This window comes from Mustela lutreola, chromosome 11, assembly GCF_030435805.1.
Source record: "Mustela lutreola isolate mMusLut2 chromosome 11, mMusLut2.pri, whole genome shotgun sequence".
Taxonomy (NCBI): domain Eukaryota; kingdom Metazoa; phylum Chordata; class Mammalia; order Carnivora; family Mustelidae; genus Mustela; species Mustela lutreola.
The window spans coordinates 90,198,221-90,225,717 of NC_081300.1; the positions used below are offsets into that span (position 1 = coordinate 90,198,221).

The 27,497-nt window shown below is 39.9% G+C and overlaps 1 protein-coding gene across 2 annotated transcripts in view; it reads left to right on the forward strand.

The window, feature by feature from the left end:
• The window catches only part of MED13L (mediator complex subunit 13L), a 294,362-nt gene that overhangs the window by 241,831 nt on the left and 25,034 nt on the right, over positions 1 to 27,497 (forward strand). The window contains exons 10-22 of one of the 2 annotated variants that reach the window (XM_059139468.1): positions 420 to 1,148; positions 1,960 to 2,185; positions 3,188 to 3,293; positions 3,604 to 3,728; positions 7,034 to 7,133; positions 12,506 to 12,726; positions 13,008 to 13,213; positions 17,221 to 18,158; positions 22,023 to 22,202; positions 22,845 to 23,068; positions 24,921 to 25,113; positions 25,814 to 26,243; positions 26,800 to 27,019. In XM_059139468.1, the coding sequence (XP_058995451.1) occupies positions 420 to 1,148; positions 1,960 to 2,185; positions 3,188 to 3,293; positions 3,604 to 3,728; positions 7,034 to 7,133; positions 12,506 to 12,726; positions 13,008 to 13,213; positions 17,221 to 18,158; positions 22,023 to 22,202; positions 22,845 to 23,068; positions 24,921 to 25,113; positions 25,814 to 26,243; positions 26,800 to 27,019 (3,898 nt within the window). The remainder of the gene's footprint in view (positions 1 to 419; positions 1,149 to 1,959; positions 2,186 to 3,187; positions 3,294 to 3,603; positions 3,729 to 7,033; positions 7,134 to 12,505; positions 12,727 to 13,007; positions 13,214 to 17,220; positions 18,159 to 22,022; positions 22,203 to 22,844; positions 23,069 to 24,920; positions 25,114 to 25,813; positions 26,244 to 26,799; positions 27,020 to 27,497) is intronic. The other variant, XM_059139469.1, reaches the window with a different exon arrangement.

A 27,497-nucleotide genomic window follows, 5' to 3' on the forward strand; every position in this document is an offset into this window, starting at 1 on the left:
AATACGTTATCTGAGGCCATCACCAAATTTGAAAGATTTGAGGATTTTTCACATCAGTCTTTGGTAGGGGTTAGCACTGTTAAGTCCATCTCTTATGTGCTTAACTTATGTTTGCTTGATTCACCACTTTCCATCAGTGTTGCAGATTTTAGTCATTATAAGAATAATTAATACCTAGAGTCCTTTTCAGTGATTTGGGGATCTAGTGTGTGCTTAAAAGACAAAACCTTATCAGAGCCATCTATTTGTAATGTTATATCTATTTGTAATCTTTTGTAATGTTTGCAATTTGCAATCTATTTGTAATGTTATAATGATGTAGTAATGTTATACTGTTACAACATTATATTACATACATATTATATGTAACAGTTAGATTTCAGGTTTGTTTCTTGACCTTATTTTAATTCTCATTTCAGGCATAAACTTTTAAAACGTTGTGCAGTAGGACCCAATCGACCTCCCGCAATATCTCAACCAGGGTTCAGTGCAGGACCATCATCATCTTCTTCTTTACCACCTCCTGCGTCTAAGCACAAAACAACAGAAAGACCAGAAAAGGGAGACAAATTGCAAAAGAGACCCTTGATACCATTTCACCATAGGCCCTCTGTGGCTGATGAGTTCTGTGTGGAGCAGGACACACCAGGACAGAAGCTAGGTTTGGGAGGGATAGACTCCTCCTTAGAGGTGTCTAGCAGTAGGAAGTATGATAAACAAATGGCCGTGCCTTCCAGAAATACAAGCAAGCAAATGAATCTGAATCCTATGGATTCACCTCATTCCCCTATTTCCCCTCTGCCGCCAACACTCAGCCCTCAACCACGAGGTCAGGAAACAGAGAGTTTGGACCCGCCATCTGTTCCTGTGAACCCAGCCCTCTATGGAAATGGGCTAGAACTCCAGCAGTTGTCGACTCTGGATGACAGAACTGTCCTCGTAGGCCAAAGACTGCCTCTGATGGCAGAGGTCAGCGAGACAGCCTTATATTGTGGGGTTAGGCCCTCGAACCCTGAGTCATCAGACAAGTGGTGGCACAGTTACCGCCTCCCCCGCATTGATGATGCTGAGTTCCGGCCCCCAGAGCTCCAGGGTGACAGATGTGATGCCAAAATGGAGGTAAACTCAGAGAGCACTGCGTTACAAAGGTAAGGCGACTCTGCGTACCACTCACCTGATGCCTATTGACCAAGGCGTAGGGTCCTGACAGTCGGGGCTTTCCTCCTCATCTCCCCGTGTTCACCCTTCAGAGCCAAAATGAAACACGCTTTTCTTCACCATTCTGGACTCTGCGTTTGGAAAATGCTGAAAAGTCCAGTGCTTTCTCCTTAGTCAGGTTTCACATGTGTCATTATTTAAACATGTTGCCATATAAAGGTTTCATTGTGGCATTTAGGACTTGGTATTAATTTATTTTGGGCCTGCTGTTTGTTAGTCAAAGGATGTAGCTTGATGAGACTTTTCATATTGTGGTCAGTGCCTTCTTTGTATGTTGACACTTTTAAGGAAGGCTTTGCATGCAGTCAGGTATGTATCCTGCATCTGGTAGTAATACTATTTTTAGTGCTGTTGAGCTATCCGTTATTCTTGACAGTTTACCCAGACCATCTCAGTTCATCTTCACCACAGTCGTATTACTACCTTATTTTCAAAGCTGAGAAAGAAGCAAGGGTCAAACAGTCAGAAGATGACACAGATTGAACTTGAACCTAGTCATTCTGTCCTTAGAGCCCATCTGTGCTCTTCACTGGAATCCATGGAATCAGAGACAGAAACATGTTCTTCACAAAGACCTACTAAGTTTTATTTGTGAACATCTTCTCTAAAAGAACTTTTTTATAGAGATAAATTTTCTAAGTTTAAGTTTTGCAAGTGCTTTAAATTATAAATGCTGCTTTTTAAAAAAAGATAATCTTTTTACGTTATCTTGCTTAAATTATCATTTATTTTCCCTTTTAGACTCTTAGCACAACCTAACAAACGGTTTAAAATCTGGCAAGAAAAGCAGCCCCAGATGCAGCCACTCCACTTCCTTGACCCATTGCCTCTAGCTCAACAACCTGGAGACAGTTTGGGAGAAGTCAATGATCCATATACCTTTGAGGATGGCGACATAAAATACATCTTTACAGCAAACAAGAAATGCAAACAAGGGACGGAGAAGGATTCCCTGAAAAAGAATAAGGTACTATTTAACATAGAGAGTATCCAGCATGGTGTGGGTTTTGATCTATGTCAGTACAACATGTGTGGGAAAACTTCTGAGGCAGAATGTTTGAGGTAGTCTTGCCTGATTGCTCTGTCCCCATATTCATGCTCTTGGTACTATTGTATGAAACAACGTATTGTTCCTTTTTATGTCATGGCTCACCTTTGTTTAAAAGTCAGCTGAACATAAATGAAGCCTCATATTTTCCAGGCTATAGCTTACAGTGCATGTTTCCTCTCATATGCTAATTCTTGTTGGCCTATGCTCCCTGCTTATTTCTTTTTAATTATTATTCAAAATATCCAAAATGTAAGGGAAAAAAATGTTGTTAACAATATCTATTGGTTATTTAGCGCTTAATGTGGTTACTGTACCAAGCGCTTTACCTATATATCTATCTGAATTATTATCAACACTACTCCTAAATTATGTCAGTATCAATTTTAGTGGCTTCATTGTCATAAAAGTGAGTACTGGGGGTGTGTGCTGTCTTTAGCCTCAAATTTTAAAACATTCCAAAATCCTGGGCCATTTAAAGAGGTATTCTTAAGAATAGAGGAAATAGACAATTAAAAGAGGCCTGTACAGTTCAGGAGAATGCTTCAGAGATTCCTTTGTAGAGATCTATCTAGATCCAGAAAGCTCGAACCATAATTCAGTATCTATGATGTTATTAAAGGCAGCTTTTAACACCGTGGCAGGTCTGTAATCAAATGCCACCAGTACTGGTTAGGCATAACGTCCAGATTGACTCAGAATACTCCATAGGATTGGAGGGACAGTGTGGGAGTATTGGGTTCTGTTTAAATTCAAGGAAAAGGACATATCTTTTATTTCCCTTGGTTGCATAGACCATGGTTTATCATACTTGTGCTCATAATAAGTTCCATTCTACCCTCTAATTCTTTGTGTTCTCCCTCATATTCCACACTTTGGGTTGGTGTTCATGTGTTTTGTTTGGCTGAATTTATTATACAGTCAGAGGATGGATTTGGTACCAAGGATGTCACTACACCAGGTCATTCCACGCCGGTGCCTGATGGGAAAAATGCCATGTCTATTTTCAGTTCTGCTACTAAAACAGGTGTGTACAATGATTATTTGCCTCACTTGGATTGTTGCTAAACTAAAATGCAAGGGAGATGCTTCTCGATTTAGAATTATATTTTACTGTAATAGCAGTAATTTGATCCCATCTTTAATTTTTCATAGTTTGTTTTTCAGTTACTTTCAAAACTGATAAACATATTTGGAAATAATTGTCTCTAAATTTAACTCAAAACCTAGGGGAAAAATTCACAGGCAGGTCTTGCGCATTGAGATCCATTCCCTTTTCTCACTCCTTCTCTATGGATGAAGTCACTTATTCTGCATCTTTGCCTCCTTTCTCGCAGATGTCCGGCAGGATAATGCTGCTGGCAGAGCTGGCTCCAGTAGCCTTACACAGGTGACAGATCTGGCACCTTCCCTGCATGACTTAGACAACATCTTTGATAATTCTGATGATGACGAACTTGGGGTGAGTCTGCCATAGTTACCGAAACAGAAATCTCCTTACATGGGAGAACTTGGGTCACTGTTGGAGTATTTCCTTATTGTTTTGTCTACTCAGTTTTGGGGCCCCTTATTTCAGGTTCAGAATGTTCTGCAGAAATGTTTGTATACTTTGAAAGGATTCTAAAAGTTGTCACTGTAGTCTCTAACGCCCCTTGGTTTCCTTTTGTTGATGTCTCTAACGCCCCTTGGTTTCCCTTTGTTGATGTCTTCTTTTATTAGTTTATTCCTGTTGTAAATATTAAAATCTTTCCCATTCAGTTTTTAAATCCTTCTAAATATCGTGAGACTAGTAGAAGTATATTATGTAGTCCCTTTAGCTCTGATTATAAAGATAATGCCCCCGTAACTTTTTATTCACGTCATCAGTAAGAACTTAGCCTACATTTTGAGAGATAAACAAGTATGATCTGTACTTTTTAGGGTTGTGGCACTATAGTAGGGGAAAAGACTTGTGTACATACAAGTTAAATAATTTAAGACATGATGTGGTTAAAGTGACAGATAAGAATGAGGGACACGTTATAGGCTGTTCTTCTTAGAAGAACAGCTGAGCTCCTCTGAATCAGGAAATTTATGTCCCCGTCCTCCTAACCAGCTCTGTACTTTTAGGCAAAAAGAAGTACCTATTAACATTTAGGGGACCAAAAAATGAGTAAGATAGGCCCTCTCTTCAAGGAAATAAGTTTATTAGTTTATTTTTCTTTCACGTATGTACTTACTTTCCCTCCCTTTTGTCCACTTCCCATGTATTTGTTACTCATTTGATGGTCACTTCCTGTGGTGTGTACCTGAGGTCACAGGTATTATTATTCTGCCCTGACACTTAAGGTACTCACAGACCTCCAGAGAAGTGCATATAAATAAAGTTACAAATGTACTTAAAAATATATAAAAATGTATACACCCATGTGCACTTATTACTGTGAGTGCAGTAACTTGACCTGTGTCTAAAGATGCTGGACGTTCAAGTACAAAGTGACAGGCGAGGAGTGTTTAAGTTAACGCTTAAAGGTTAAGTAGGAATCAGAATTCTAAAGCCTGTTCTCACTTTAAAATAAAAATGTATCTCATTAACAGATATTATAGGCCATTATACCAATGTTAAGTACTTAGAAGATGATGAAATCATAATGGCCTCCAAGAAAAGATTTGGCTTCAGAGGTGGAAAGAGGGTTAGTGAGAGGCGGGGGAGGGGCATTAGTTTGAGCCGGGAATGAGCCTTGGTTAAGCAAGAGAATGAACCAGCTGAGGGTTGGAAGGATGGGGAACGGACCATTGGTCTGCTCTCTGAGTAGTGGGTAAAGACAGGGTTAGGAAGGTTTTTGACCACTCTTACGGCTTTGAACTTTGAACTCTGCCTATAACGTGTCCCTCTGCGAAGGCTGCTGAGTGTGGAACTGACTTGGTAGAAGCAAGTGCTGGTTTTCACCAGCCTCATACACAGAAAGCAGGAGTACTGTTTGGTAACTTTTATTGGATTAAAACACAGGGATGGAAATTCAGGCAGTGGCTGCATGAAGGAAAAGGACATGACAGTGAGAAAAACTGCAGTACAAGAAATGGCATGTTTTGGGCGCCTGGGTGGCTCAGTGGGTTAAGCTGCTGCCTTCGGCTCAGGTCATGATCTCAGGGTCCTGGGATCGAGGCCTGCATCGGGCTCTCTGCTCAGCAGGGAGCCTGCTTCCCTCTCTCTCTCTCTCTGCCTGCCTCTCCATCTACTTGTGATTTCTCTCTGTCAAATAAATAAATAAAATCTTTAAAAAAGGGGCGCCTGGGTGGCTCAGTGGGTTAAGCCGCTGCCTTCGGCTCAGGTCATGATCTCAGGGTCCTGGGATCGAGTCCCACATCGGGCTCTCTGCCAGCTTCCTTCTCTCAGCCTGCTTCCCTCTCTCTCTCTCTCTCTGCCTGCCTCTCCATCTGCTTGTGATTTCTCTCTGTCAAATAAATAAATAAAATCTTTAAAAAAAAAAAAAAAAAAGAAAAGAAATGACATGTTTCTTTAGCGTTGATCCAGGCATCTGAGAGCCTTTTTGAACTTGACTATCTCCCTAAACATCAGGTGTTATGTAGGATTGGTTTTAATGATCCTTAGGGTTTGGTTAGCTGCTTTGGTGTGGGGATGGTAGGACAAAACATAAAAAGACACGGAATCAGAAAGAAGTAGAAAGGGAGGAATAAGAAAGAGGGCAAAGCAAGCATTGTGGGGCAGCTGGGACTGTTCCCAGCCATCATCCCCAGTGATTGTACTGGCGCTCAGAGCCCTTGTACTTATCTCTGTATAAATTATGTATTACTGTGGAACTAAATGAGGGTATGTTTACTTTGGTTTTTGAATATATTCTTAGTAATGTTAATATGTGAAGGAGGGTTGGACATTTTTAATCTAATTTACATTTCTCTGAAATGATTGTTTCTGCTTTACTCTGATTTCTAGTGTGACATTTAATCAAGAGAATCACTTACCTTAGAATTGTTTTTGCTAATTCATCTTACTGATAACTGGTGTTGTGAGGCCATTGTCCAAGTTTTCATCTCAAATGTCTTTGAATTTAATTTTACACTTCAACCCTGTGACATTGAATAAGTATACATACGTAAAAGGCCTTCTATTTGTGAGAATATTTTTTGCTTTGTTTCATCTTGCCACTTATTCATTTGAGTTCTTAAAGATAATCTTGCCTATTAAAGGACTTCATTTATTTTGAGTAACAACTCAAAGAAAAGCCCTCTCTGCATATTTCAATAATTTTATGTGATAAGGTTATTTTTTATGAAGATGAAGGGTAACTGTGGAAGTAAGAGCAGAAGATACATGGCTTTTTTGTGGTGAAAAAGAGAAGTATCATGCTTCGGGAGGGCTTGAGGTCACCTCTTTTAACTGCCTGCTTCCAAACAGAAGGAAAGGCAGACTGATAGCCAATTACTCCTTGGAGACACCACCCTAATTTAATTATTGTGTCCCTAAAACCACTTCTCTAACGACCTGGGAGGAAGATTTGCTTAAGGACTCCAACTTGTGCTTTGATGGTACAGTCTGCCCTTAGCAGATCCATGCAGACAAGACTCGGTCACTCTGGTTTTCATTCTGGATACGCTTGTAGCTGTCTTGGCTTCACAGTCTGTGAGTATTTCTAGAAGTTCACTTGTAAACACTGTGTAAGGAAGCACCTTTATTCCAAAATATCAGTAGGCATATGTTAAATAGTCGACTACTGCCCTACTTAGATACACGTGTGTTGCCCTTTTTCAATAATAATCTTTTCTTAGGCTGTGTCACCTGCACTGCGTTCATCAAAAATGCCTGCTGTTGGGGCAGAAGACCGGCCTCTTGGGAAGGATGGAAGAGCTGCTGTTCCTTATCCACCAAGTAAGAAAAGGAAATGGAGCTTTGGTTTACTATTTATAACTTACACAAAATGTTCTCATACTCAGTGCTGCCTTATCTGAGGTTCCCCTCTGTCCCTCCCCCCGCTTTTTGTTTTAAAAAATGTTAACTGTGAATTTAAAAAAAACAAAAACAAAACAAAAAAAAACCTTATATAAGTTGGAATTCCTAAGATGGGGCAGACAGCTAAGAGACCATCTTAGTTTAAATTTCTTTTGCTTTTGTTTTCAAATTATGAATTAACTCTTATGCTTTAGAATGTGGAAAAATTTGTTTTTTGGTTGTTTCTTTAATAGCCTTTTCCTAGTAGGATAAATGTTACACAGTGATTTTTAGAGTGATATTCCAGTATAAGAGCTTGTGTGAGATGTTTCAAAAAATTCAATTTACCTAAGGATGAGGAATATTTGTTTATTCATGGTCCTTTTTCTAATTCATACTGAAGTTTTTGTGTTTCCTTTTGAGGTAAAATAGTTAATTGTCTATGATGACAAGAAGAGAAACTTCTTTTTTTTTTTTTTTTTAAAGTTACTCTTCACCCTAGGAAACTACAGTATTGTACAAGAGAAAGATAGGGTAGCTTACATGGGTACTCTGAAGCAGAAACATAATTCCATTGCAAATCATTCTTTAATACCTTCTCATTAATTTCAGCTGGTAATGAGAGCAAATTGAGGGGAAAAACCACTGTGTCATAGGGATGAGTCAAAAAGTTTTATGAACCTATAAATGTGTGCTGATTTACTCAAATGTAGAAGTGTGAAGTATACAGAGATTGGATTTTGACAGCTTTAGTAGATCCATAGCTTTTTAAAATATGCAACGCTTTCTCAAGCATGACATGTATGAAGATGAATAATGGTAGCCAGCCAGTTGCTGTAGTTTTTTTAATTAAACATTTTTCTTTTTTTATTACTCTGCACTGCAGAATTTTGCAAACATGGAATTCACAGATTAAAAGAGACAATATTAAAGCAGATACATATGAATAGGTCAGATGAATGAATTCTTTTCCTTGTATTGGGCCAGTTAATCCTCTGCCCTTTTTGACATGAAGTGATATGTTGTGTTGTTAAATGTTAAAATGTCTGATAACTTGTCCAAGATCATTGGACTCACAATATTGCACTCACAAACTATCCTGCTAGTTAGTATCATTGGCCAGGAAAGCATATGGTGTACTCTCTTCTTTTGCTCATTTTTATTTTGAAAATAATTGTTTCAAAAAGAAGTTAATCAAAATTTTATGATAAAGTACAGGCTATAAAAATTAATTAATTTGAAATACAGCAAAAGTATAAGCATTAGGAAAGTACAGATATAGAAGCGTGAAGAGGATCTTTCATTGTGCACAAAGTATACAGAGTAAATGTGTGTATGTGTGTGTAAATGGACATACACACAGTATTCCCCTCCCCCAGGCATGACCATAAAATAGCATGGCAAGAAGTTCTCATCTCTGCAAGAGCTTTATTGTACATTGAGGCAGAGAGACTGACATATTATAAAATTTAGTGTCTAGAATAACACTGTCCAATTTAATAGAAATACGCAAACAATCTTAAATTTTCTAGTAGTTACATTAAAGGAATTAAAGAAGAACCATGTAAAATTAATTTAAATAATATATTTACTTAATATAACCAATAGTGTCATTTTTACATGTAATCAATGTAGAAAATAATGAGGTATTTTGCGTTCTTTTTTTTGTTGTACTAACTCTTTGGCATCTGGTGTATAATTTTATGCATGCAGCACATCTCCGTTTGGACAACCCTTGGCTTGAGTGCCCTATAGCCATATGTGGCTAGTGGATACTGTGGTTGAGAGACTAGGTCCATAATTATTCATTCGTGTATGTAGTTTTAGTGAAGAAAGCAACATACAGTAATAACTAGGTTTAATTTGGCATCAAGTCTGTGTTAAGGTAGTATTGTGTGAGAATAATACATACAATAATATACCTCAACTCCAGCCCATGCTGGTAGCTGTTCTCTCCCTTACTTTAGCATTTATAAGAAGAAAATCAAACAAGCAAGACATGGTTTTCTATTTTGGGGGACCAGAATGTTTCTCTGGGCTTCTGTCTTTTTTCTTTGACTCCAATTCCTTCTTTTATCTTACTACCTGTTTAAGGTTGTATCTTTCTCAGAAATTGCTTGTAACTTAACAGCATTTTCATCTTTGGCCCAGTCAAAAATGGGGAGGTTGGGCTAATTATTATTGACTTCACCACTTACTGAACGTTTAGATGTTATGTGGTGAAGTGTTCTCTTCTATGTGTATCTTATTTAATGTGCACAAAAAATATGAAGTAGATATTACTACCATTTTGCAGATGAGGAACTTGAAGCTAGCGAGGTTAAGAGTCTTTCTTAAGAATATCTGATAATGGGGGGAGTGCCTGGGTGGCTCAGTGAGTTGGGGCCTCTGCCTTGGGCTCAGGTCATGATCCCAGGGTTCTGGGATCAAGCCCCTCATCGGGCTCTCTGCTGTGCAGGGAGCGTGCTTCCTCCCCTCTCTCTGCCTGCCTCTCTGCCTAGTTGTGATTTCTCTCTGTCAAATAAATAAAAAATATTTAAAAAAAAAAGAATATCTGATAATGGGGTGCTTGACTGGCTGAGCCAGTGGAACATGCAACTCTTGGTCTTAGGGTATGAGTTCTAGCCCCAGGTTGGGTGTAGAGATTACTTAAAAATAAACTCTTACCAAAAAAACCCAAAAAACAAAAAACCAACTATCTGCTAATAAGAATAGTGAAAGCCACTTTATAAAGTGAATTTCTGGCAGGTGGAATCGTCTTTTCCGTAATTTTTTGTGTGTTCTCTTTTACTTTTGATAAAAAATACCAGACTGAGGTGTTGAAATTGAGATACACATGGGCGCCTGGGTGGCTCAGTGGGTTAAGCCTCTGCCTTCAGCTCAGGTCATGATCTCAGGGTCCTGGGATTGAGCCCCGAATCGGGCTCTCTGCTCAGCAGGGAACCTGCTCTCCCCACCCCCACTGCCTCTCTCCTGACTTGTGATCTCTCTCTGTGTCAAATAAGTAAATAAAATCTTAAAAAAAGAGAAATGTTTATTTAAAAAAAAAAGAAAATTGAGATATACAACTGTGTTAGATAGCATCAAAGAATTTGAGAATGAGAAATGTCTTTATTACAAGTGAGAAACGCCTTTATTAGATTTCTTTGACAAAATTTGGTAGCTAATTTAATAAAAATAATTTTTGGTAAAATTTTACACCATAGCCAGAATACTTTAACACAAAGAGAATTTGTACAGTTTATTTTCCAAGTAACTTGATGATTAAGAACTATAGTAGGATTTTGAAGATTTTATGAGGAAGACTTAGGATTTTAAATGTTACACTTAAACATTAATTTTATATTAAAATTGACCCAGAGCTGGTCTTTGGCTTGGGAAAAGGAGTAGGGACTGAAAGATAAAGGTGATGTATATATTTCAAGTGGAACCTAACTCAGTATTAAAGTCTTCACTCTTGTTTTAAAGAACTTATTGATCTCACTGCTAATACATTTTAAGACCCGTTTTTCCTCCTCAGACTCCACTGGTTCTCTGGGAGTTTCTGGCTTGGCTTATATCCCTAGTTCTAGGAATTGTTCCATTCCTTAACGGTAGAATACTGTCCTAGGAAGAAGGTACCTTGAAGATCTACTTGGCGGGGGAGTTGGTTTTTTTCTTCCCTCCCCCCCTTTTTCTTTTTCTCTTTCTTTTTTTTTTGGTGGCAGCAAGCACCATTTGTCTAATGAAGTCTTATACAGAATCCTACTGTAGGAAATAAATGGAAGTGGAGCTTCTCTAATGAGAGGGAAAGTCGGTATCTGAGATCCTGTTTGTTGGCCTGTTCCGTCCCTTGTAACAGATAAGCACTGGAGGCCAAGAGAAGGTAAATTATTCAGGATTATATAATTGTTTAACTAGGAAATGTGTTTTAAAGATCATCTCATGCAGAGGTTCTCACCTTTTTTTTTCTGCTTCCATATGGCGGAAGCTTCCCCATCCTCCCATAAACAAAGGAAAGAAAGTAAGCCTGGTGAGAATCACACATCTAGTCCAGCCATTTAGATGAAGGGTCCAAGGCCCCCAGGGAGGAAATGACCTGACCGGGCTGTAGCAGCGCTGAGCTGTGGAACTGCTCTGGGTGCTGCTGCTTTATAGGGCTCTGCCTCCGATGCTAGCCCAGGGCAGAGTGTAGTGCGGTTATTCTTTCTTCATTTGTGATTCAGAGCTACAGGTCGTATCTTAGCCTAGTCAGTGGTTACTGTTTGCCTCTTTAAATGCTGAAGTTGCTAGAAAGAACAATATGATTGGAAAATGGCACATCAGATACCATTGCAGAACACTGACTGACTTAAACTCGAGGCTCTAAATTTGTAAATAAATTTGCTGTACAGGACACCCCCTTGTGGCCAAATTTCGCAAGCACAACTTGATTGCATTACATCTGCTCCTACTTTTCCCTGCCTTAATGAGCCCCTGCTAATGATGATGGCTAACCTCACGTATATTAAGATGTTTTTTAAAAAAAGATTGAGGATCCCTGTTTTAACTATTTCTTAAATGATACCTTTTTTACTAGCTGGATTTTTAATAAATTGTCTTTTGGTTCAAGGTAGGTTTATTAAACCTAACAGTGAAGTTTCATTTTAATATAAATATGGATAGCATTTTTTTTTAAATTTTTTATTTTTTATAAACATATATTTTTATCCCCAGGGGTACAATATGGATAGCATTTAATGTCAATACGGAATCATTTCCCCGAAGAGCAGTGAATATGGTAGATTTTTCAAACTAGCTAAGTAATCCTATTACATCTAAATCACCATTCTAGCTCTAATCAATTTTTATTTTCTGTAGTAGAACTACCTGGTGAATTTTCCATGTAAAATTTACTATAGCACGTTTTTATGTAATTCTGAAATATTTGTAAGCAGAGATAGAACTATATTAATAAAGTTATTCCATCTAATTTCTTCCAGCTTCTACTTATTTTCGTCTTCTTATACTCTTCAGGCAATCATTTGTTAGAAGAAAAATGTATTACGTAGACTTCGTTCACTTAATTATGTGAAGCCAAATCATAAAGCATCAAGGGGATAGTGATAAAGTTCCAGAAAAGGATAATTTTCTGCTGATGGCCTTCTTAGAGACTTCCATTATTAATATTCTGTTGTGTAACTGATACAACCATTCAGTTAGCATTATTTCTAATGACAGGTAGGGTGCCTGCCTACGAACTGGGATTTTTTTTGGAATCCTACCTGTTAAAATAAATATTGTTGTCTGTTCTTCTCTTCTCTTCTTTTCTCTCCTCTTCTCTTCTCTTTTAGCAGTTGCAGACTTACAAAGGATGTTCCCCACTCCTCCTTCCTTGGAACAGCACCCTGCATTTTCTCCTGTAATGAATTATAAAGATGGAATCAGTTCAGAGACAGTGACAGCATTAGGCATGATGGAGAGCCCTATGGTCAGTATGGTTTCAACACAGCTCACTGAATTCAAAATGGAAGTAGAAGATGGATTAGGAAGTCCTAAACCAGAGGAAGTAAAGGTAATTGCCAGTATATGAATTTTATCGAGCCAGGGTGGTTTTCAAGCAGATTCATATACATTTTCCTCAAAATAATATTATCTATATGCCACATATACCTAAGTTTCTAACAATCCTCTGAATTGGATCATGAGGTACCTTGCTTGGTATTTTAATTATAGTGTCTTGATTAATTTAAAATGTTGGTATTAGCATTTTCTGCTGATTAGATGAGAAAAATACTGACTTGCAGTCATTTTTGTTCACCGGCATTATCACTGCCCCCCCCTTTGTTGTCCCAGGACTTCTCATATGTGCACAAAGCTCCCACCTTCCAGCCTTTCGTGGGGTCCTCCATGTTTGCTCCGCTGAAGATGTTGCCGAGCCAGTGCCTGCTACCTCTGAAGATACCTGATGCCTGTCTGTTTCGGCCTTCATGGGCGATCCCTCCTAAAATCGAACAGCTGCCCATGCCACCCGCAGCCATTTTCAATCGAGATGGCTACAAGTATGTGCAGGGACTGTGTTATGTTACTCGCCCTATGAAATGTGGTCTTGATCTTAACGAAATATTTACTTAAAATGATGACATCAGCATATCATTTGAAACTTCTCTTTTTTGGCCATTCATGTTTTTGTGCACATTATTTTGTGTTGAAAATGTGCATATTTTCTAACTAAATGTTATGTACATGGATAAATTAAGGTTATTTGGGTAGAGGACCATGGTGTGCATGCTCATTCAGTATCAGATCCATGTCGACCGCAGAGTCAAACACTAGATTGGAGTTGGTAATACTATTTGGATAATGGTGGTAAGTATTTGATTTATACAAATTGGTGATTCCAAATGCGCTTACTTCAAGCACTTTATTTATTTATTTTTTTTAGAGATTATTTATTTATTTATTTGACAGAGAGAAATCACAAGTAGATGTAGAGGCAGGCAGAGAGAGAGAGAGAGAGAAGCAGGCTCCCTGCCGAGCAGAGAGCCCGATGCGGGACTCGATCCCAGGACCCCGAGATCATGACCTGAGCCGAAGGCAGCGGCTTAACCCACTGAGCCACCCAGGCGCCCCACGTCAAGCACTTTAAAATGAAGTGTTAGCATAGACACTTTCTCTGACACTGACCCATGTCATATAAGAAAGCAGCAACAGGGCTGGTATGACACGGAGGAAGGAAAAGGGGTGTATATTGTAGCTTGAGCACATTTCACTCTGTCAAAAAACAGTAGTCTGTCAACAGTGTAGATTCCGTTTCCCCTGTGATTAATAATTTCTTGAAAAAATAAATGCTTTAAAATAAAAGGCCATAAACTCAAATTTCTGTCAGGACCAGGTAAACAATGTGTGGATGACCTGCGTTGGGTAAAGCAAAAGTCTTGGCATCACTGATGGTCAGTGTCATCCTGAGGGGCAGTAGGAGAGAGCAGCGTCTTTGTTGGAACTCTTAAGAATATGCCTCATTTATTTATTATTTTTTTTAAATTTTATTTCTTCATGAGAGATGGGGAGTGGGGACACAGAGGGAGAAGCCGATTCCCTGTGGAGCAGGGAGCCTGATGCAGGACTCCATCTGAGGACCCTAGGATCTTGACCTGAGCTGAAGGCGGATGCTTAACCAGCTGAGCCACCCAGGCGCCCAAGAGTATGCCTCATTTAAAGGGACTGTGTGCTCTCCAGTTACAGTGCATTGTTCAGGCAGGAATGTGGGAGACTGGTGATCTGCATTTTTATGTAAATCTCCTTTTAAAAAATGTTTGTAGTTAATGCAGAGATACATTTTAGGAGCCGATAAGACAAATTCCAGATCCAGCTCTGTGGGCTGTATTTGTGACATCACAGAAAACCATCTTGATGAAACCAACTTTAATGTCTTAACAGGCTTTATGTGTATGTATGTAAAGTCAGGGTCAGAATGTGAAAAACAGTGACAGAGTGTAGGATAAAAGAACCCAGACTTAGGAAGGTAGAACTGTGCTGTCAGAGGACTCCATTTCTGCCTTTTTTGTTTACTCCTCCGTATGACCTTAAATGACCAGCTTACCTAAGTCTTCCCCTGCTTTAAAATTGGGATAATCCTGCCTGACTTCCCCCACACGATTTTTGAAAGGTTCCAGTGGCTGTGAAAGTATTGTGGCAATAACATCTCATCATCAGGGGGCAAGAGCGTGCTCAGAAGTACCCTTGTGGTGGTCGCTGGGCTTGTTTTCAACTGCCGTACTCCAGTCATGCTGGAGCTTCTGTAAGTGGGGGATTGGTCTAGTCCAGCAGGGCTCATGGACCCAGAAGGGTTGCCACCCCATTCTCATCCAGGGCAGCGGCACCAGGAACCCATCTGATGGTTGAATTTCTTAGACACACAGACTCCTCAAAAGAGTGACAGGCAGCCCTTTGCTGTATGATAGTTTAAATAATCAATAATTCAGATCATTGTTTAGGTACATGAAATCTGTCCTTTGTCATCCCAGAGATCCTTGGTATTCTCAGTTGGCACTGTTAAGAGCTGTTGTTGATGAAGGAAGTGTTTTATATCAGCACCTTCCAATACGGCATCCCCTGCCCTGAGCTTGTAGCTGTGCACCTCTTGAAATGAATTTATAGTTTTATTTAAGTTTATTTAAATTTAGCACGTAGGGCTAGTGATAACCCTATTGGGCAACACAGTTCTAAACTATGTGAGTTCCTTCTGCTGGGGTCTCCATCACCCTGGCACCCTGGTCACACTCAGAACGTGCACGCTCACTTGCTTGACACCTGTCGTATTTGCTGTGAGCTACCTTCTCATCCCCTTTTTCACTGTTGAATGTCCAGCATTGAGTATAGTGTTGGTACTTAGTTCATTTTTATTGAATGGGAAAAATCAGGTTACTATACAAGTTAAACCATTCTTACTACCTAGGGAGCAATTTAATTATTTAGGTTTTCAGTTAGTAGTCATAGTTCTTCTGATCTGAACTGTATAATAATTTTAGGGTTTTGTCAAACAGAAGAATTTGAAAGGAGTCCAATTAGAGTAAAGATCATTATTACCCATTATTTTGGTCTCTGAGATAGCAGTGATTGCTAATGAAGGTTTCTAGGTCATTTTTTATCTGCACTCAAAGATACCACTGTGCTTCAGAGTTAGTTTCTTTGTAGTGCTGGATTTGGATTTTTTAAGCTGGTGTTTTAGGCATAGCTAATTAAAAATCACAAGAAAATTATTTGAAGAGCCATCACTTTATGACATTCTTCTTTCACATTATAAGTGAATGAATATGTCATTTATTGGAAGAACATTAGTTTAAGTACAGTATTAACAGATTTCAAAAAAATATTAGGCAGTAGATGAAATCTTTTCTTTTGATACCTTCTAATTGGGAGAGAATGGTCTCATTTGCTTTTTTTACATGTACTTCTAAGAATGTACATTAAAAAATCTTTTACAATAATAAAACAGCAGAACATTGTAGAAACCGTTTTTGTTTTCTGTGTGACTGTTCTAAAAAGAAGTCATTGCTTATGAAAAAATAGATAACACAGTGTGTGATCAGTCTCTGGGAACTAAAAATAATTGTGCTGTAGGTAATACATAGCATATTGAAGATTAAAAATGAACTAAAGTTGCCCACCACCCCACAGAAATCTGTTAGAAGTTTGAGAGCTATGATACAGTATGTGTACTGCACAATTCATCTAATTAATACTAAGGCCTCCTAGCTACATATATGATATTGGTATTAATTGTAGTGTAGTACTGGCCAGTGGGTTTCCTAAATTGGATTCCTTTATGGTCATTCAGTACTATAAAAATGCAAGCCTAGATAGGACTGTGCTTTGAAAATTAGAAAAATGGCAAATGTTCCTATTTGTTTGATTATAACTGCTTTAGAATCATGTATGGATTATGATCTCAGGGGATAAGTACAGCAGCAGACTTTAAATTTTGAAAAGTGACAAAAATGTAATTGCAGATTAGATGGAAATTTTATCCTATACTTTTCTAGTCAATTTAGCATCTGAACTCATGTGTTACATTGACCAAACCCAGCACCATGTTCTCTTGTAAAAACAGTAAAGTTCCCTTGAAAGATTAAGATGGAGATTGCTTTGATGTGGAATAAGTAGAAGGAAAATGATGTATTATTCTTGGTGTATGGTATATTATTCTTCATACCTTGCTTCTTGCTTTCCCATCACTTTTATTGACTCCTTTGAATCTTCTTTTGTGTGTGTGTGTGTGATAAAAAATTGAATATACCTAGCGAAAGCATGCATAAATGATAAGAAATGCACAGGCCAGGGGTACCTGGGTGGCTCAGTGGGTTAAAACTCTGCCTTTGGCTTAGGTCATGATCTCGGGGTCCTGGGATCAAGCCTCTCATCAGACTCTGCTTAGCGGGGAGCCTGCTTATGATCTCTGGCTGTCAAATAAATAAATAAAATCTTTAAAAAAAAAAAATGCACAGGCCAGGTGGGGTAATTATGTCTGTTACATGCACCTGTTTTCACTTGGTACTGTCTGTTGCAGTAACGTGCCTAGTGTCGGGAGCCTAGCAGATCCGGACTATCTGAATACACCACAGATGAACACACCAGTGACGTTGAACAGCGCTGCCCCAGCCAGCAACAGTGGAGCAGGAGTTTTGCCATCTCCAGCAACCCCTCGCTTCTCTGTCCCCACACCACGAACCCCCAGGACCCCAAGAACTCCCAGAGGTGGGGGCACTGCCAGTGGTCAAGGGTCGGTTAAATATGATAGCACCGATCAGGGGTCACCAGCCTCTACCCCCTCTACCACGCGGCCCCTTAACTCTGTGGAGCCTGCCACGATGCAGCCAATTCCTGAAGCCCACAGTCTCTACGTCACCTTGATTCTCTCAGATTCTGTGATGAATATCTTTAAAGACAGAAACTTTGACAGCTGTTGCATCTGTGCCTGCAACATGAACATCAAAGGGGCAGACGTTGGGCTTTACATCCCTGATTCTTCCAACGAGGACCAGTATCGCTGTACCTGTGGGTTTAGTGCGATTATGAATCGCAAACTTGGCTACAATTCAGGACTCTTCCTGGAAGATGAGTTGGATATTTTTGGGAAGAATTCTGATATTGGTCAGGCTGCGGAGAGGCGTTTAATGATGTGTCAGACTACCTTCCTTCCTCAGATGGAGGGAACCAGAAAGTCCCAGGAGCCACCTATAAGCCTTCTCCTCCTCCTCCAGAATCAACATACACAACCTTTTGCTTCACTGAGTTTCCTGGACTACATTTCCTCTAACAGTCGCCAGACTCTTCCCTGTGTAAGCTGGAGTTATGACCGGGTGCAAGCAGATAATAATGATTACTGGACGGAATGCTTTAATGCCTTGGAGCAGGGCCGACAGTATGTGGATAATCCCACTGGTGGAAAAGTGGATGAAGCTCTGGTGAGAAGTGCCACTGTGCACTCTTGGCCTCATAGCAACGGTAGGTTTCCCAGAATACACATTTGCTTTGAAAATTATCTTGGTATGATGGTAAATTATAAAGGACAGAATTTTAAATTTCATTTCTCTTAAAACACACACACACACACAAGTGTTTTATACTGAAACACCTTTTGAGGAGACTCATTATTTTGTGAAAACTTCCTCTCCTATTGATTCCTGTGGGCAGTTCACATAGCAAACTGACTGCTACATATCAGCATCATTGCGAGTACACAGACAAGTAGTCGGCACACCTTGTGTATTTAAATCCACCCATTCTTCTAACTCGGTTGTCTCTAATACTTCTCCTGTGGCGCCTTCTACCCATTTACAGAGCATTTTCTCCTGCCTTTGCTTTTCCAGTGTTTTGCATGTCTTGTAACAGTGATTGCACTTGGCTTTGTGCTGTGGTTCCTGAGGCATGTCACTGCCATTATTAAAAGCTCCAGCTGACAAATGTGTGTAATGTTGAGCTCTAAGTGAGCCCTGCAGCTTGCTGTTCCCTTCCCTTATTCATTCACTGTCTATGCTGTGATGCATCCCTGAGGGTAAAGTGACTGAAAGAGACAGGACACCTCTCTGAGGGACTTTCTAATCTATTCTGGAAGATGGACATCAGATTAATCAAATAATTACACAAATTAGCATAGAATTAGAAACTGTTATAAGTGATGAAGGTGTGGGGTGGGAGGGCCTTCCTAGGCTGGGGCTCAGCCTAGAAGAGCAGTAGGTCAGCCTTCTTCTACTCCTTGAAGAAGTAGAAACATTAGATTTCCGTGCCAAGTACAAAATAACTGGCTAAAGAAGGTGGAGAGCAAGGAATTGTGTCCCAGGCAGAAAAAGCAGCAAGAAGGAAGGCCCAGAGTTACGCAGAGCTTGGGGCTTTCAAAGAGCTGAAGGACTCTCTATCTCAAATAAATAAATATTTTATTTTATTTTATTTTATTTTATTTTATTTTATTTTATTTTGAATGTGGGATGGTGCCTGGGTGGTTCAGTTGGTTAAGAATCTGACTCTTGATTTTGGCTCAGGATTCAATCTCATGGTCATGAGATTGAGCCCTAAGTTAGGCTCTGCGCCCAGTGGGGAATTTTCTTGAGATTCTCTCCTCTTCCCCACTTTCCCTCCCTGGCTCCTCAACTCCCCACCTCCCTTAAATAAATACATCTTGAAAGAACTGAAGGGAGCTTGGGAGCTGGCTAGATTCCCGAGAGCCGTTTGAGACCTGTTTGGGCTGAGGTCTTTATCCCAAGAACCCTAACATGATGGGTTCATGAAGAGGCATTGCCCTCTGATTTGTGTAGTAAGAAACAGACAAGCTCCGACTGCAGTGCAGGCTGTGGATTTGGAAATGGCAGGAATGGTGCGAAGATGAGAGGGTTAGTGCAGCGGCTCAAATAAGAAAGAATAACTTGGTTTCTTGTCTTAGCAAAGGAGATGGCAAAGGAGTGGAAACATTCAAGGGATGTTGAGGAAGTGGTTGGACTGCAGGACTTGGTAATGGGTTGGATTTTAGGGGTCTGAGAGAGCGAGATGGTAAGGAAGACACCTGGGCTTGTGACTTGTATACCTGGACAGATGGTGATGTCGTTCAAAGATCAGTGCACTGGAAGAAGCCCAGGTCCGGGGAGAAAGCTCCTAACTTGAGATTGGGAAATCTTAAAGATCTCTTCTGAGATACCCAGGTAGAGATGTCAGGTAGACTCTTGGGACTTCCCAGTCCTGCAGCTCGGGGGAAAGTGAGTAGTTGACTTGTAGATACTCAAGTCCAGGGCACAGAGGAGGAAGAAAGCTCACCAAGGAGGAGGAAACCCAGACCGACAAGAGAGCTTGAGACAGAGCTTCGCTGAACTCTGCAACGTAACCAAGTTTCAAGAAAGAGATGAGTGAGTGGTCAAGAAGCATTAAAGTGTAGCTGAGCTTTTAAGAAGAGGATTAAACATATCTTTTGACCATGGTGAGGAGCTGCTTCTGTAGAGAGGTGGGAACAGGCTGGGCTGGAGTAGTTGCTTACGTGAAAAAAAACGTGGACCCTGTTCTGAACAACTCTCAGCCTGTAGGGGAAAGGTTACATAAGCTTCTTAAATACAGTTGGAAATCTGGAAGGAGAAAGTTTGTTCAGAGGACAGAGATCAGTGGAGTAGGGGATGAGTAGGCATTTTCTGAGTAGCCAAATCAAGAGACTTCTCGGAGGTGGAGACTTGTAAGGAAGTATTCAAGGGTTATGCTCATTTCTGTAACCACTTAGGTTTGAGCACAGTGCGTTGTACTTAGCAGGCCTCTAATTAATGTCTGCTGGATGCATTTATCAATTAAATGAATTAAAGAAAGTACAGTCTTTCCCCTAAAGAAATGTGGGTGATTATCTCGGGTGGTTCCTTTTGCCAGATAGTAGCCTTCAGACAGAAAAGCGGTGTGTGGGTGGATCAGTCCTGTCATCTTTGGATATGAAGAAGAGCAGAGTTTTATTGCAGGGGAGGTGTGGGTTCCAAAGTCACAAGCTTAACAGTACCAGACAGATAACGTAAATGAATGATGCTGGAGCCAGATTTGCCAACAGCAGTGCCCTCACTGTGTCTGTCAGTACACACGTTCTTTTCTGTGTGCACACGAGTAGCCACAAAGAATGATGACTGCTTTTGTTTTTCTCTAAGCGGTGGTTCTCTTTGTGTGTCATTCTCCAACTTCTGATAGAGCCATGGGTCCAAGAAGTACTTTTTTCTTTAAGAAAAAAGCAGCCCAGGCTTGAAGATAAAGTCGATCACTGCTTCCTTCTCAGGCAGGCAGCAGAGCTGAGTGAGAGGAGAGCCATCTGAAGGGGGCGCTGAGCCTTCGCTCCGGCATGCTGCTTGTGCAGGAATGTGGCCTGCGGCTTGCCATGTCTCCCAGTTTTTCCCAAGAGGCTGCAAATTTAGATTAGCAATTTGTTTGGTTTAGGGATACACCTAGAGATGTCTTAAGCATCCTGTGTTTCAGGTTTAGTTGGTAGATAAATCTTAGATTTCCATCTGTGTCCCATTCCCAGTCAGCTAGAAAAGAAAGAGTAAGGAAGGGCCTTTAGGTATGCAGCTGATCACCTCACACAACATTAGCTCTTTCTTCAGATCTTTTTGAGAATTTAATGAGCCTTTATGGAACCTTTATCTCTGGTAAATAATATGCATATGTTCATGCGTGCACAGTTTTGTATAGAGTCTGAGAGGTTTTCAGGTTCTGTGTTGAGGGCCCCTCCTCAGTAGGATGGACATTTCTTCTGAAACCATGAGTCCCACCTTCCTCTGGGGACAGATGACTTTCAGTCCTGTCGTAGCTTTTGCCATGTTTTCTTATGCCTCTGCCTGCATGAAACGTTGTCTTTCTCTCTGTGCACTTCGTATTTTGTAAAAACATTTTACATTAAGAGCATTTTTAACAGTTTTTAAGAGCTTTTAAGTCCCCCCCAACACACACTGATCATACTTTCAAAACATTGCTATTTATAAAAAAAAGTAATAGAATGATTAAGAAACTTTTATAGCTCTCTTTCCCTATGAACAACCTTGGAAACAGGTCTGTATGATTTTAAATTCAGGCCTACCCATCTTTTTATTTCTAAACAATTCTATAGTTAACCTCTTAGATACAGAGTGATCTATTTCTCCTTTTATTATTTCCCATAGTAAATTATAAATTACTTTGTAATAATAAAGTAATATCTTTTGACTGGTAAGTCAAGCATTTTAGAATATACTGAAAATAGAATCTACCTCCAGTAATGTCTTTTGTCATGGACTATAACTGAGGTCCAGAAGGATGGCAGGGAAGAAGAGAATGCCAGTCCCCCTGTATAATTTGTTCCTTTTCATTTCCTTTCTCTTGCAGTGCTAGACATCAGCATGCTCTCCTCCCAGGATGTGGTCCGCATGCTGTTGTCGCTGCAGCCCTTTCTCCAAGATGCCATCCAAAAGAAACGCACGGGCAGGACCTGGGAGAACATCCAGCATGTGCAGGGACCGCTAACCTGGCAGCAGTTCCACAAAATGGCAGGACGGGGAACCTATGGTAGAATCTCTTCCCCGTTTCAATTCTTCCATAATTCTTCCATATTCTTCCATAATTCTTCCAGTTTTAGTTACTGTCCAGTCCTAGCTTTACTGACAAAATGGAATCCTCTTCATGACTATTAAGTTTTATAATTTTATAAATTAATCTTAATATTTAATCTTTATAATCTTTTCTTCCCTAAAGTCAGTTTGGAGTTAAGTTTTCTCTTAGCATCCTTGGTCGAATCCAGGTCAATGAGGAAAATAATATTTGGAGTATTCATTAGATTCTCCTCATCTTCCTCATCCTCGTTGTATTTTCATCCTGATGACCTTCTGAACTAGTTCTTTCAACTTCTTCCTAGTCAGGATTTTAAGGCTTAATTTAAAGGAAATGGTATAGTGCTGCTTGGAAAACTAACTTTACCTTTTCTAACCTGCCCTTATTGGACCTATCTAAGTGCGTTCTGACTCATTGATATAAGGTCTTTGTCAGGGGCCATGTAATAAGGGGATTTGAGAGTACTATTGAGAGTGATCCTGTCAACCTACAAGAAATTTCTGATGCCAGAATTAGGACTAATGCAGCAAGAACTTCTGAGTTGTCCAGGTTCTAGGAAATGGACTTTCAAACACCGTCCTAACTGCCTTCTTATTACAGGTTCAGAAGAGTCTCCTGAACCATTGCCCATTCCCACTCTGCTGGTAGGCTGTGACAAAGACTTCCTCACCATCTCACCATTCTCTTTGCCGTTTTGGGAGAGGCTATTGTTGGACCCATATGGGGGCCACCGTGATGTTGCCTATATTGTGGTGTGTCCAGAAAATGAGGCCTTGCTCGAAGGAGCCAAAACTTTCTTCAGGGACTTGAGTGCTGTATATGAGGTGAGAATGATATGAAGATCGTTTTGGGGACATGAGTCCTCAGATTGTTTCCAGCTCTGACTAAATTTTAAAGAACAAGTATCTTCAAGGTAGATCTCAAAGAAAATTTGCGAGTGGTTGGAGGATAAAGGAGAGAATTAAATTGGCAAGGTTTCCTGGGAGTAAATTGCTTTCCCCTCTTGGCTTTACATTTTGTTAGATTTAGAAGACTGCTCTGCCAGCCTTCCCACACTCTTACAATTCCGTCAGCTGTTCTTTTCTCATTTATGTGCTTGAGTTGAAAAGTGTTGCTTACCAGCGGGTGTTCTGGATGTTCAGAAGATGACCTTTACAGAAAGAAAGCGCATCCCTTCTTGGTGCTGAGTGGGGGGGTCTTGAAAACAGTATGAAAATGTTTAGCTTGGGATTTTTGAGTCAAAAGATAAGTTTAATGAGTCATGTCCCTGTTGTATATTTAGCACTGCATTATTCTTAATACTAGAACTTTGATACAGATTAATAATGTAATAACCATAATAATATAAAAGGTGGTGAATCATTTTATATATTTAGTACATAAATTACTGTTACTTTCGAAAAATTGGAATCATGAGTATCTTTAAGATTAAGTGCCACATTTTTTCTGCCAAAGTGTATGTACACTAAATTCTTTGTTTCTTATACTTCTAATATCTTTATTTTGGGCAAAATTAAATAAAATTAGTACTTATGAAGAACTGTTACAGGCATTTTATAAACATCACAAGAGTGTTTGTTAAAGAAGTTGCCAAGTTGAATTTCTAAAATGTTTCATAACAGAATATTCACTATCTAGAAGTGGATGGGCACACGTGAAATAGTAAACTTATGTGTTGCTACAAAGAAGTGAGGAGATGCTAATGTACGAGGTAATGACATCAGTTAAGCCCCTAAAGGAACCGTTAGGTACAGTGATTTCTATACAGTGCCTCGCTCATGGATGTGTAATACTATTAAATCACAAGGACCATAACAGAGAAAACTTATCTAAGCAATTTTTTTTAGAGCCCAGTTCTCTTCTCTTGGATGAAACTTTTAACATGACTTATAAAACATAAAAGCATTGCTGGATCTTTTTAGAGACTAATGACTTTACTAGGATTGCTCATTTGGCGGGAGTGCATACCTTGTTGAGAAGAGTGTGCGTTAGAGAACTTGGTAGGGGCTTGGTAAGCCTTCAGTTATCACCTCTAATAAGGGATAATGTGGGCTCTCCTGTTGGTGAGTAGATAGTTAAGTAGCTTATTTTTTGCAGGTGTATTACATTAATTCTTTGCTGTAAGTACCCATTTAGTGTCCTGGAGATTAATAACAATATCATTGTGCTTCAAACAACTATTTACTTTGAAAAAGTGATCAGCATATCCACTGCTTCAGTGGCTTCTGCTATTGGTGATCTCCAAATGTCTGTAACAGATGGCCCATAAAATTTTAATGTTATCTTATGGGAAAACATTATGAGTAGGGATTACTTAAGAGGTTTTAGTGGACATATGTCTCAGTCAGCCAAAGTAGGCAGGAATCTGGTTAATTCTTTATTTGACCATTAGCAATCAGGTAGTGCTCAGCAAACTTCCCTTGTGTGGGAGGAATTGGCTGGGGTGAAGAAACATTTATTTTTCTTTAGAGGGTCTAGGCCAGGTTTTGGAGAGACAGATAGCAGTCTCAGCATACATTATAATTACCAGAAAGGACCAGCGTCTAATGTTGGTTTGGTTGTTCGTGTTAATGCTAAAAGAAAAGCAAAATACTTCGATGCATATGATAAAGAATTCTCCCCGCTAACGACAGGAGTGGTTCCTGTTGTAAGTAATGATCTTGCTTGTGGTATCAGATGTGTAGGCTTGGGCAGCACAAGCCCATCTGCAAAGTGCTAAGAGACGGGATCATGCGCGTGGGAAAGACCGTGGCACAGAAGCTGACTGACGAGCTTGTGAGCGAGTGGTTCAACCAGCCGTGGAGCAGTGAGGAGAATGACAATCATTCCAGACTCAAACTTTATGCGCAAGTTTGCCGCCATCACCTAGGTAAATGGGAATTTATTTGGCCAAGTAGAATCTGAGAAGTAAAATAGCAAATTGTCCCCCTTTGGGAAGCAGCATTATGCTACTTTTGTCTCAGGTAATGTTAGTGTTCCATTACTGTATTTATTTAGGTCTAATTTCTGCGTTCTAGGTCATTAAATGCTAATTTTTATGTGCACACACATTCTTTAAAAGCAATTTAAAGTTGCCTAAAGAAGTCATATCTAATTTACTCCACATTTTGAAAACTTAGCAGCAGGACTTGGTATTAACTGCTTAAATTTAACCGACATTCCCAAGAGGATCTTGGAAGCTTTTAAAGTTCAGTACACAGAGGAGCATGGTGTACCGTGGTGGCTAGAGAATACGTGGCCTCTCAGTTGTCAGTGAAGGCCCAGAGAGTCAGTCTGAAAGGAAAGTGTTATAGGGATTAATTTTCTCTCTCTCTCTCTCTCACTTTTTTTTTTTTTTTTTCTAATCAGCCTCTTCACCAGAATTTATAATAAGTAGCTTCATGTTCATTTCCATGTTTGCAGAATATATAAGCATATATTCAGGTGTGGAGATAGCATTTTGGGTGTCATAATTAGAGTACTGCAGCCTGAAAGCATCATTTTTAAAAAAAGGGGCCATTCTGAATTTCTGATCCAGTTCAGTACTGCAGAACATCACTGATGTCACCTCTCTGCATGTCCTTTTTCAGCACCTTATCTAGCCACTCTGCAGCTCGACAGCAGCCTGTTGATACCACCTAAGTATCAGTCCCCACCAGCAGCAGCACAGGGACAAGCTACACCTGGGAACGCAGGGCCACTAGCTTCAAATTCAGGATCAGCAGCGCCCCCGGCTGGCAGTGCATTCAATCCCACCTCTAACAGCACTTCTGGGAACCCTGCGGCAAGTAGCTCCGCATCTGGTTCCTCTGTGCCACCACCTGTCTCGTCCTCTGCCCCTGCTGCCGTTGTTAACCAGACCAGCACTACCTCTTCTTCAGGGTTCAGTGCTAGTGTTGGAGGGCAGAACCCCAGCACTGGGGCCAGTTCCGCAGACAGAATGCAAGGGAACATGGGCTGTGGTGGAGACACTGAGCCCGGGCAGAGCTCCTCTCAGTCCTCGCAGGATGGACAAGAAAGGTACGTTGTTCATGGACTGACACGAGTGGCTTTGGCTTGGACCCTTACTTGTACTCTTCTGCACCCAGCTGTCCGCCTCAGCCTCGTGAATCTCTCAGTCTAGTGAAGTGCTCTATTTCTCTTCTTCCCACAGGGAAGTGACAACTGTCAGTCTCTTGTTTCAGTGTTAAGAAATCTGAGACTTCTTATAAACTTACTAGTACTGTACTTATTAGCTTCGTCGTAAGTTTTAGTGATGATTCTACTATTATGTGAACAGAATAAGTGGATAATAGTAATAGTAAGCTATTAAACACTAACATTAATAGTATTATAAAATACCTTTTTAGAATATAGCCCCAGGAGAAGGAGGGAGTGGAAAAAGAGATCTCCCACTTAAAGGAGTGTATTGTCATTTCCCACCTGTCTTCCTACGAACTGACTTGGTTTGCCTTCATTTTAGTAATACACATATTGATGTTACATTTAATCTATAATCATTGGTGTGCTCTGGAACTGGTGTATTTTGTGTGACTTATGTTTATTCTGTGCATCTCATAAGTGGCTCTTTCTGCAGCGTCACAGAACGAGAGAGAATAGGAATTCCCACTGAGCCTGACTCCGCAGACAGCCAGGCGTATCCTCCAGCTGTTGTCATTTACATGGTGGACCCCTTCACTTACACTGCAGATGAAGACTCTACTTCCGGAAACTTTTGGCTGTTGAGTTTGATGCGCTGCTACACAGAGATGCTGGATAATTTACCTGAGCATATGAGAAATTCTTTCATTCTCCAGGTGACTATTTGCGGCTTTATTTTTCGCTTTCATTGTTGTTTTTGCAAAATACAAGTTCATGATTTTTTTTTTTTAACTGGAAGTACATGAAAGCTATAAAGGAAAAGGTACTCAAAATTCTACTTTTAGATTAAGCCACCATTGCATAACATTTTGGTGTATTTCTCGCCTTTTTTGTGTATGTTTGTTTATAGAGTTGGAATCATACTTCTAGTATAATTTTTAGTCTTTAATACTTAACATTATTCATGAATACTTTGCCGTGTTTAAAATTCTTACAAGCAGCATTTCTAATGAGTGCATGTTCTCCAGATGTAATCATTATTGTACACTTAGATATTTGTTTCTAAATTTTGCTATTATACATATAGCTGTAATAAACATCTTTATAATCTCTTTTTCATACTTCAGGTAATTTCTTAAAGCGTATTCTTAGATATAGTACTGACAAATAATGCCGGATTCCTTTCCAGAAAAG